The following is a 12,196-nucleotide window of genomic DNA, read 5'->3' as shown; positions in this document are numbered from 1 at the left end:
AACCGGACCCAGATTAATGGACAAACAAACCGAGCCAATATAACACATTCCTCTCATTCCAGTAATACAACTCAAAGTAGAGTGTGTTATGTTGTAGTATGGAGATAATCTGTACCCTGTATGTTTCCCACGTGGGACCCAGTGACAGTGACACACAGAATGGCTGTGGTTACGGGAGTGTTCAGGGCCATGGGGACAGCACAGTGGAAGTAGTTCTGGGAGATCATGGGAGGGTCCATGGTGACAGACACCAACACACGCATCACTGGCTGGGACCTGGGGTGGACAAGAAGACACAACAGATCAAAGACTCTACTACTACTACTACAGAAAAAATGTCTACTCTTTTCATTTAATTTGTATGTTCCCTTGCTCTAAACCATGTCAAATCAGGGGGTCCAAAACATTGAGAAACATTGGATCACTTTGTGTCTTTTAAACATGCTCCCTCCTCACGGTCTCCCCTTTCACCTATCTCCCACTGTTTATACTCTGTCAATAAAGAATGAAAAAATACGGAAAGAGAGTGACTCTCCCATATGCCAAATTATAAAGTTTAGATCCTGGATGGTGATTGGTTTATATGCAGTGTCGTGTCTTTGGCATCATTAAATTGAAGATTAATCCATATCAAATGACTCTGTAATTATTATTACGCGATTAAACTGATTAATCATGTAACTGTAATTAACTAGGAAGTCGGGGCACCAAGGAAAATATTCAGATTACAAAGTTATAATTTTCCTAATATAACTTTTCAGATATTTTCATATCTGATCAATTAGTCTTCTGATTAATGAATTCTTCTTTACCTCACGTTAGTCTCATTCCAAACGTCGTAAATGGTTGTTATCTGCACGAACCCAGTCTTCACGATGAGTCATCCATACACCAATTGTCTTAAATAATTTATTTACTAACTAAGTAATTCAAAGAAATGCATAAACAAACAGTAGATAGTTACAGGGAAATGATAACGGAGTTTCCCTAGTGGGATTAACCGGCATCATGGCTTGTTAGACAGAAGGGGAGTGGGGGTCAGCTGAGAAGTTGATCATTTTAACAATTGAAATGCTAATCCTTTGCACATGAACGCTCACTCATTCGGGAACAATTGCAATCAATATACAGTGCCTTGCGAAAGTATTCTGCCCCCTTGAACTTTGCGACCTTTTGCCACATTTCAGGCTTCAAACATAAAGATATAAAACTGTATTTTTTTGTGAAGAATCAACAACAAGTGGGACACAATCATGAAGTGGAACGACATTTATTGGATATTTCAAACTTTTTTTAACAAATCAAAAACTGAAAAATTGGGCGTGCAAAATTATTCAGCCCCCTTAAGTTAATACTTTGTAGCGCCACCTTTTGCTGCGATTACAGCTGTAAGTCGCTTGGGGTATGTCTCTATCAGTTTTGCACATCGAGAGACTGAATTTTTTCCCCATTCCTCCTTGCAAAACAGCTCGAGCTCAGTGAGGTTGGATGGAGAGCATGTGAACAGCAATTTTCAGTTCTTTCCACAGATTCTCGATTGGATTCAGGTCTGGACTTTGACTTGGCCATTCTAACACCTGTTTATTTTTGAACCATTCCATTGTAGATTTTGCTTTATGTTTTGGATCATTGTCTTGTTGGAAGACAAATCTCTGTCCCAGTCTCAGGTCTTTTGCAGACTCCATCAGGTTCTTCCAGAAGGGTCCTGTATTTGGCTCCATCCATCTTCCCATCAATTTTAACCATCTTCCCTGTCCCTGCTGAAGAAAAGCAGGCCCAAACCATGCTGCCACCACCATGTTTGACAGTGGGGATGGTGTGTTGAAGGTGATGAGCTGTGTTGCTTTTACGCCAAACATAACGTTTTGCATTGTTGCCAAAAAGTTCAATTTTGGTTTCATCTGACCAGAGCACCTTCTTCCACATGTTTGGTGTGTCTCCCAGGTGGCTTGTGGCAAACTTTAAACAACACTTTTTATGGATATCTTTAAGAAATGTCTTTCTTCTTGCCACTCTTCCATAAAGGCCAGATTTGTGCAATATACGACTGATTGTTGTCCTATGGACAGAGTCTCCCACCTCAGCTGTAGATCTCTGCAGTTCATCCAGAGTGATCATGGGCCTCTTGGCTGCATCTCTGATCAGTCTTCTCCTTGTATGAGCTGAAAGTTTAGAGGGACGGCCAGGTCTTGGTAGATTTGCAGTGGTCTGATACTCCTTCCATTTCAATATTATCGCTTGCACAGTGCTCCTTGGGATGTTTAAAGCTTGGGAAATCTTTTTGTATCCAAATCCGGCTTTAAACTTCTTCACAACAGTATCTCGGACCTGCCTGGTGTGTTCCTTGTTCTTCATGATGCTCTCTGCGCTTTTAACGGACCTCTGAGACTATCACAGTGCAGGTGCATTTATACGGAGACTTGATTACACACAGGTGGATTGTATTTATCATCATTAGTCATTTAGGTCAACATTGGATCATTCAGAGATCCTCACTGAACTTCTGGAGAGAGTTTGCTGCACTGAAAGTAAAGGGGCTGAATAATTTTGCACGCCCAATTTTTCAGTTTTTGATTTGTTCAAAAAGTTTGAAATATCCAATAAATGTCGTTCTACTTCATGATTGTGTCCCACTTGTTGTTGATTCTTCACAAAAAAAATACAGTTTTATATCTTTATGTTTGAAGCCTGAAATGTGGCAAAAGGTCGCAAAGTTCAAGGGGGCCGAATACTTTCGCAAGGCACTGTATATATTTACGCTCAGTGTGTCGTCGGGGTCTCTGTTGAAAAGTTTGTTTCTGTTGGAGAGTGTCCTCCTCTCTATCTCTCTGTCATGGTTAGAATGGATAGTTCAGAGTGACATTCATTCATGTTGTTATAGGATAGATGTTTCGGCGGTTGTCGGTCTTCGCGTTCAATGATACTTATTTTCCACCATAATTTGCAAATAAATTCATAAAAAAATCCTACAATGTGATTTTCTTGATTTTTTTCTCTCATTTTGTCCGTCATAGTTGAAGTGCACCTATGATGAAAATTACAGGCCTCTCATCTTTTTAAGTGGGAGAACTTGCACAATTGGTGGCTGACTAAATACTTTTTTGCCCCACTGTAACTGTCTGCTCCCCCGCTTCTTCCCCGTGTCTGCATTAATGTCATTATGTGTTCATGTCCTGACTCTGTCCTGTTTCATGTCTGTTGTTATTTAAATGTTCACTCCCTGTACCTGCTTCTTGCCTACCAGCGTCAAGCCTTACAGAATGCTGATAACACTAAAAGAAGCATCAGGGAGTTGTTTTGGTTGGTGAAGTCGGGTCCGGGTGCAGTCGCCGAGGGAACCGGGGGTGCCTCAGCTAGCTCATCGGGCTTCCACACTTTAGCTGGCTCGAGAGGTCTTCTTGCCTCGGTGGGCTCGGAAGGCGCCCACCCCACGTCATGCTTCAGCCGGCCCATCAGGCTCCCACGCCTCAGCCGGTTGGTCGGGCTTCTACGCCCCAACCGGCTTGTCCAGCGTCCATGCCTCGCCCAAGTGGGACACCGGGTGGAGTCATTGGACTCACCTGGACTCCTTCCCTTTGTTGATTACCCTGTCTATAACTGTCTGCTCCCCCGTTTGTTCCCTGTGTCTGCATTAATGTCATTATGTGTTCATGTCCTGACGCTGTCCTGTCCTGTTTCATATCCGTTGTTAATTAAATGTTCACTCCCTGTACCTGCTTCTCGTCTACCAGCGTCAATCCTTACAGAAACCCATTTCATGAAGCTCCCCGGCAAACAGTTCTTGTGCGTTGCTTCCAGAGGCAGTTTGGAACTCAGTAGTGAGTGTTCCAACCGAGGACAAACAACTTTTACGCACTACGTGCTTCAGAAGTCCCGTTCTGTGAGCTTGTGTGGCCTACCACTTCACGGCTAAGCCATTGTAGCTCCTAGACGTTTCCACTTTGCAATAACAGCACAAAAACTGACTTGTTGGAAGTGTGACATTCTATGACAGTGTCACGTTGAAAGTGAAGGAGCTCTTCAGTAAGGCCATTCTACTGCCAATGTTTGTCTATGGAGATTTCATGGCTGTGTGCTAGATTTTATACACCTGTCAGCAACGGTGTGGCTGAAATAGCCAAATCCACTAATTTGAAGAGGTGTCCATATACTTTTGTATATATAGTGCATTTAAGAATACATTCCTTTGTAATCTTTTTTTATTACTGAGTGTTTATGAACCTACCTCAGTATGAAAGCGGCTCCTTTAGCTCCCACCACCATATCAGCCAGTCCGTCTGAGTTCAGATCCCCAGCAGAGTGCACCGAAACCCCAAAGAACTGCAGCCCTCTACCCGCTCTGCCGCTCACTCCCTGGATCCTCTGGATGTAGGGAGAGAGTAAGGGTGGGGAGATAGAGACAGAGAGTGAGAGAGAAAGTGAGGCCCTCCTATCCAAACTATCTCCCCTTAATGTGTCCACTGAAGTCATTATTTGGATGTATTCCTATCTGACAAACAGAAGTCAAATGGTTCGTCTGGGGGACACTCAGTCGGACTCTCTTTACTATAACATTGGGGTCCCACAAGGGTCAATATTAGCCCCCCTTCTGTTTACAATCTATATAAATGATCTCACACTTGCTTGCCCACAAGTTAACATGGATGTATGCTTGCCTGCATTTAAATATCGACAAGACTGTTTGTATGTACTTCTCTAAGAAATCCATTGATTCTTCACAACGAGCTGTTCTTGTTAATGGGGAGAATCTGACAGTTGTATCTAACTTCAGGTATCTTGGTGTCATTTTGGACTCCAACTTGACATTTAAGAAACATGTGAAGAAGGTGGGTAAACACGGTTAAGATTTGATTATCCAACTTTAGGTTGATCAGACCTTTCCTTCCTCTGGAGGCCCTGCCTCCTGCATGCTGGGATCTTCTCTCATCTGAGATATTGTCTCACAAGCTGGTCACAAGTAGGAGCTACTATTCTGAAACCAATTGAATCACTCTACAAACAAACCAAACAGTTACCACCATTGTCATATCATTTACAAACATAATATATTTAGTCTGGATAGCTTTAAGCATTATGTAGATGCAAGCCTCGTCTTTAAGATCCTGCATGGTCTTGCCCCTCCACCACTATGTCGGCATATCATTCTCAAGGAAATCCCCTCCAGGATAACAAGGGCAGTAACTAGAGGGGATTGCGTTCCACACAGTAAAATCAGTCTTCTCAGTTAGAGCTACAAGATACTGGAATGCAACGCCCAAGGACTTGAGAAGCTGCACTGATTATTGTACTTTAAATTTTTTTTATTGAAAACATGGCTCAAATCTATCCAAACCTGTTATCTGTGGTTCCTCATAGGTAAGACAACAGTTGATGATAGTGTTGTCGTTAGAATGATATATTATTGGATGTAATGTATTTGTATTTTGTATTGTTTTAGTGAGTATTTGTATAGTACCTGCCCAGGGACTAAGGGTGCAAATTAGCACATTTACATGGATGTTTATTATGAACTTATTATTATTAACATTATTGTAATATTGATGTTGATTAATATGCATTGACCCCTATAAATAAATAAATTGCAACGAAGATGCAATATTTAACAGGGATTTCTTAACACGCTACTAATGCGAGATTACACGGAGCTCAAAGCTAAAATAGCCGTGGTTGCAATGAAAAGAACCGCGCAATAAACTAGTACACCAGCTGATCTGACACTGTTACGGTGTCAAGCCGGCTTGATACTAGACAGTGGAAATGGCATGGAAAATGATAATTGTCTACGTTCACTACTCATGCCCCAATGAAGTAACCTGTCAGGAACAGCAAAATCGAATTAGGAAAACGATAAATGGAAGAATGACATTTTACAACTGAAATAAAAGGATTCAACTGGAAATGTAGCATGTCAATTACAATGATTTAGATTACACTTTTAATTGCAGACAATTACTTAGCCAAATTATAGCTAAATTATGCCTACATTAAGACTACTCTTCTGCAAAAATAAAGCTATTGAAGACCAATGTAAATATGGAATGCAGCAACATGTGCGACTGGCTGCATCACCGCTTGGTATGGCAAATGCACCATCCAAAGCGCTACAGAGGGTATATCACCGGGGCCGAACTCCCTACCATCCTGGACCTCTATATCAGGTTGTGTGAGAGGAAGGCCCAAAAAAATTGCTGAAGACTCCAGCCATAGACTGCTCACTCTACTATCGTTCAGCAAACGATACCGGAAAATCGTCTTTCGGACCAAAAGGCTCTAAGAGAGCTTCTACCCCCAAGCCATAAGACATTGAGAATGGCGGAGGACAATTGGTGATATAGATGGTATATTTAATTTGTATATAATGTTTCTGCCATCATTTCTTAAGTATGAAAATAGCTTCTGGACATCAGAACAGCGATTACTCACCTCAAACCGGACGAGGATTTGTTCTAATGAATCAAACATGAAGGATACACTGCTCCTCCCAGACCTGGCCCAAATCCCCATCATTCGTATGAAGAGGAGGATGCCTTGCGAGACTGCGTCGCCGACAGAGATGGCCGCCTCGCTTCGCGTTCCTAGGAAACTATGCAGTTTTTTGTTTTTTTACGTGTTATTTCTTACATTAGTACCCCAGGTCATCTTAGGTTTCATTACATACAGTCGAGAAGAACTACTGAATATAAGATCAGCGTCAACTCACCATCAGTACGACCAAGAATATGTTTTTCGCGACGCGGATCCTGTGTTCTGCCTTACAAACAGGACAACGGAGTGGATCCTATGCAGCGACCCAAAAAAACGACTCCGAAAGAGAGGGAAACGAGGCGGTCTTCTGGTCAGACTCCGGAGACGGGCACACCGTGCACCACTCCCTAGCATTCTTCTTGCCAATGTCCAGTCTCTTGACAACAAGGTTGATGAAATCCGAGCAAGGGTAGCATTCCAGAGGGACATCAGAGACTGTAACGTCCTTTGCTTCACTGAAACATGGCTCACTGGAGAGACTCTATCCGAAGCGGTGCAGCCAACGGGTTTCTCCACGCATCGCGCTGACAGAAACAAACATCTTTCTGGTAAGAAGAGGGGCGGGGGCGTATGCCTCATGGCCAACGTGACATGGTGTGATGAAAGAAACATACAGGAACTCAAATCCTTCTGTTCACCTGATTTAGAATTCCTCACAATCAAATGTAGACCGCATTATCTACCAAGAGAATTCTCTTCGATTATAATCACAGCCGTATATATCCCCCCCCCAAGCAGACACATCGATGGCTCTGAACAAACTTTATTTAACTGTCTGCAAACTGGAAACGATTTATCCGGAGGCTGCATTCATTGTAGCTGGGGATTTTAACAAGGCTAATCTGAAAACAAGACTCCCTAAATTTTATCAGCATATCGATTGCGCAACCAGGGGTGGAAAGACCTTGGATCATTGTTACTCTAACTTCCGCGACACATATAAGGCTCTGCCCCGCCCCCCTTTCGGAAAAGCTGACCACGACTCCATTTTGTTGATCCCTGCCTACAGACAGAAACTAAAACAAGAGGCTCCCACGCTGAGGTCTGTCCAACGCTGGTCCGACCAAGCTGACTCCACACTCCAAGACTGCTTCCATCACGTGGACTGGGAGATGTTTCGTATTGCGTCAGATAACAACATTGACGAATACGCTGATTCGGTGTGCGAGTTCATTAGAACGTGCGTTGAAGATGTCGTTCCCATAGCAACGATTAAAACATTCCCTAACCAGAAACCGTGGATTGATGGCAGCATTCGTGTGAAACTGAAAGCGCGAACCACTGCTTTTAATCAGGGCAAGGTGTCTGGTAACATGACCGAATACAAACAGTGCAGCTATTCCCTCCGCAAGGCTATTAAACAAGCTAAGCGCCAGTACAGAGACAAAGTAGAATCTCAATTCAACGGCTCAGACACAAGAGGCATGTGGCAGGGTCTACAGTCAATCACGGACTACAGGAAGAAATCCAGCCCAGTCACGGACCAGGATGTCTTGCTCCCAGGCAGACTAAATAACTTTTTTGCCCGCTTTGAGGACAATACAGTGCCACTGACACGGCCTGCAACGAAAACATGCGGTCTCTCCTTCACTGCAGCCGAGGTGAGTAAGACATTTAAACGTGTTAACCCTCGCAAGGCTGCAGGCCCAGACGGCATCCCCAGCCGCGCCCTCAGAGCATGCGCAGACCAGCTGGCCGGTGTGTTTACGGACATATTCAATCAATCCCTATACCAGTCTGCTGTTCCCACATGCTTCAAGAGGGCCACCATTGTTCCTGTTCCCAAGAAAGCTAAGGTAACTGAGCTAAACGACTACCGCCCCGTAGCACTCACATCCGTCATCATGAAGTGCTTTGAGAGACTAGTCAAGGACCATATCACCTCCACCCTACCTGACACCCTAGACCCACTCCAATTTGCTTACCGCCCAAATAGGTCCACAGACGATGCAATCTCAACCACACTGCACACTGCCCTAACCCATCTGGACAAGAGGAATACCTATGTGAGAATGCTGTTCATCGACTACAGCTCGGCATTCAACACCATAGTACCCTCCAAGCTCGTCATCAAGCTCGAGACCCTGGGTCTCGACCCCGCCCTGTGCAACTGGGTACTGGACTTCCTGACGGGCCGCCCCCAGGTGGTGAGGGTAGGCAACAACATCTCCTCCCCGCTGATCCTCAACACTGGGGCCCCACAAGGGTGCGTTCTGAGCCCTCTCCTGTACTCCCTGTTCACCCACGACTGCGTGGCCACGCACGCCTCCAACTCAATCATCAAGTTTGCGGACGACACAACAGTGGTAGGCTTGATTACCAACAACGACGAGACGGCCTACAGGGAGGAGGTGAGGGCCCTCGGAGTGTGGTGTCAGGAAAATAACCTCACACTCAACGTCAACAAAACTAAGGAGATGATTGTGGACTTCAGGAAACAGCAGAGGGAGCACCCCCCTATCCACATCGATGGAACAGTAGTGGAGAGGGTAGCAAGTTTTAAGTTCCTCGGCATACACATCACAGACAAGCTGAATTTGTCCACTCACACAGACAGCATCGTGAAGAAGGCGCAGCAGCGCCTCTTCAACCTCAGGAGGCTGAAGAAAGTCGGCTTGTCACCAAAAGCACTCACAAACTTCTACAGATGCACAATCGAGAGCATCCTGGCGGGCTGTATCACCGCCTGGTATGGCAACTGCACCGCCCTCAACCGTAAGGCTCTCCAGAGGGTAGTGAGGTCTGCACAACGCATCACCGGGGGCAAACTACCTGCCCTCCAGGACACCTACACCAACCGATGTCACAGGAAGGCCATAAAGATCATCAAGGACAACAACCACCCGAGCCACTACCTGTTCACCCTGCTGTCGTCCAGAAGGTGAGGTCAGTACAGGTGCATCAAAGCAGGGACCGAGAGACTGAAAAACAGCTTCTATCTCAAGGCCATCAGACTGTTAAACAGCCACCACTAACATTGAGTGGCTGCTGCCAACACACTGACTCAACTCCAGCCACTTTAATAATGGGAATTGATGTAAAATATATCACTAGCCACTTTAAACAATGCTACCTTATATAATGTTACTTACCCTACATTATTCATCTCATATGCATACGTATATACTGTACTCTATATCATCGACTGTATCCTTATGTAATACATGTATCACTAGCCACTTTAAACTATGCCACTTTGTTTACATACTCATCTCATTTGTACATACTGTACTCGATACCATCTACTGTATCTTGCCTATGCTGCTCTGTACCATCACTCATTCATATATCCTTATGTACATATTCTTTATCCCCTTACACTGTGTACAAGACAGTAGTTTTGGAATTGTTAGTTAGATTACTTGTTATTACTGCATTGTCGGAACTAGAAGCACAAGCATTTCGCTACACTCGCATTAACATCTGCTAACCATGTGTATGTGACAAATAAAATTTGATTTGATTTGATTGGATAATCTGCCTTTACCCTTCGTTCTACTGCAGAACGCACTTGAAAATAAACTGGATGAGCTCCGTTCAAGACTATCCTATTAACGGGAAGTCAAAAACTGTAATATCCTATGCAATAAAACAACACAACACAACACACATAAAAGTCATGTTAACTGGCTGGTATTGTCTCATAGAACAAAACATAAAAGATCTCATAAGCCTGTGTTAACCTCAGGCCTTATTTTCTTTCCCCATAGGAATGGCTGAATGAACCAGAGGTATCTCATTTACGGTTTTTAGGACTACAAGCTGGCTAGCTCTATACATTTGTAGGTCGGTTTAAATTCTATAATGCTATTACATAAGTCTATCAACTTTCTATAAGTAAAAGAGAGAGTCTGTTAGTGAATTATCACTGATCAATGATTTGGAGGAAACCAAACCACGGTCGTTCTTCTCTCAGCATGTCACATTTTCTCCCCTTTGGTAAGCTACTGTTTAGGCCTATACTACTGTAAATAAGAGTCTGACACCTGGAATATAAAGCAATCCTCTATATTATCAGCTATTCTGTTTGAGAATTTTCTAGACAAATCTCTATAGCAATAAAGTGCAGAAGATGACTAAACTGATGCAAAAAGGCACATAGCTAAGTGCAGTCAGGCTATCCGGAAGGCCAAAGTTAGTTACTTTAAGAAGCAGTTCTCTCTCTGTGGGTCTAACCCCCAAAAGTTCTGGAAAATGGTTAAAGACCTGGAGAACAAACCCTCCTCCTCACAGCTTCCCATGTCCCTTAAAGTTGATGATGTGGTTGTTACTGACAAGAAGCACATGGCTGAGCTCTTTAATCACCATTAAGTCAGGATTCCTATTTGACTCAGCCATGCCTCCTTGCCCGTCCAACATTTTCTAATTTCCCACCCCTTCTAATGCGACTATCCCGATGATTCTCCCTCTTTTTCCCCTGCCCTGAAACAAAGTTTCTCCCTGCAGTCAGTCACTGAGTCCGAGGTGGTAAAGGAGCTCCTTAAACTTGATCCTCAAAAACAATCTGGATCAGATGGTTTAGACCCTTTCTTATTTAAGGTTGCTGCCCCCTATCATCACCAAGCCTATCTCCAACCGTTTTAACCTGTCTCTCCTTTCTGGGGAGGTTCCCATTTCTTGGAAGCCAGCCACGGTTCATCCTTTATTTAAAGAGGGAGATCAAGCTGATCCTAACTGTATTAGACCCATTTCTATTTTACCCTGTTTATCAAAAGTGTTGGAAAAACTTGTCAATAGTCAACTGACTGGCTTTCTTGATGTCTATGGTATTCTCTTGGGTATGCAATCTGGTTTCTGCTCAGGTTATGGATGTGTCACTGCAACCTTAAAGGTCCTCAATGATGTTACCATTGCCCATGATTCTAAGCAATATTGTGCTGCTATTATTATTGACTTGGCCAGAGGTTTTGATACGGTAGACCATTCCATTCTTGTGGGCCGGCTAAGGAGTATTGTTGTCTCTGAGGGCTCTTTGGCCTGGTTTGCTAACTACCTTTCTCAAAGAGTGCAGTGTATAAAGTCAGAAAATCTGCTGTCTCAGCCACTGCCTGTCAATTTACATCAACAACATAGCTCAGGCAGTAGGAAGCTCTCTCATCCATTTATATGCAGATGATACAGTCTTATACTCAGCTGGCCTATCCCCAAATGTTGTGTTAAATACTCTACAACAAAGCTTTCTCTACCCTTAACCTTGTTCTGAACACCTCCAAAACAAAGGTAATGTGGTTTGGTAAGAAGAATGCCCCTCTCCCCACAGGTGTGATTACTACCTCTGAGGGTTTAGAGCTTGAGGTAGTCACCTCATACAAGTACTTGGGAGTATGACTAGACGGTACACTGTCCTTCTCTCAGCACATATCAAAGCTGCAGGCTAAAGTTAAATCTAGCTGCCAAACTAACCCTGATTCAGATGACCATCCTACTCATGCTAGATTACAGAGACATAATTTATAGATCGGCAGGTAAGGGTGCTCTCGAGCGGCTAGATGCTCTTTACCATTCGGCCATCAGATTTACCACCAATGCTCCTTATAGAACACATCACTGCACTCTATACTCCTCTGTAAACTGGTCATCTCTGTATACCCGTCGCAAGGCCCACTGGTTGATGCTTATTTATAAAACCCGCTTAGGCCTCACTCCCCCCTATCTGAGATATCTACTGCAG

The 12,196-nt window shown here is 43.8% G+C and overlaps 1 protein-coding gene across 3 annotated transcripts in view; it reads right to left on the bottom strand.

The window, feature by feature from the left end:
• Window positions 1–12,196, bottom strand: part of LOC110490129 (integrin alpha-X) — a 55,911-nt gene that overhangs the window by 12,794 nt on the left and 30,921 nt on the right. For all 3 annotated transcript variants that reach the window (XM_036944433.1, XM_036944434.1, XM_036944435.1), the window contains 2 exons: window positions 4,226–4,362; window positions 116–276 (listed from right to left, as the gene is read on the bottom strand). In XM_036944433.1, the coding sequence (XP_036800328.1) occupies window positions 116–276; window positions 4,226–4,362 (298 nt within the window). The remainder of the gene's footprint in view (window positions 1–115; window positions 277–4,225; window positions 4,363–12,196) is intronic.

The sequence above is a fragment of the Oncorhynchus mykiss genome, chromosome 15 (assembly GCF_013265735.2).
Source record: "Oncorhynchus mykiss isolate Arlee chromosome 15, USDA_OmykA_1.1, whole genome shotgun sequence".
Taxonomy (NCBI): Eukaryota; Metazoa; Chordata; class Actinopteri; order Salmoniformes; family Salmonidae; genus Oncorhynchus; species Oncorhynchus mykiss.
Note: the sequence above shows the minus strand (reverse complement) of the source record. Positions and strands in the feature narration are given on the sequence as shown.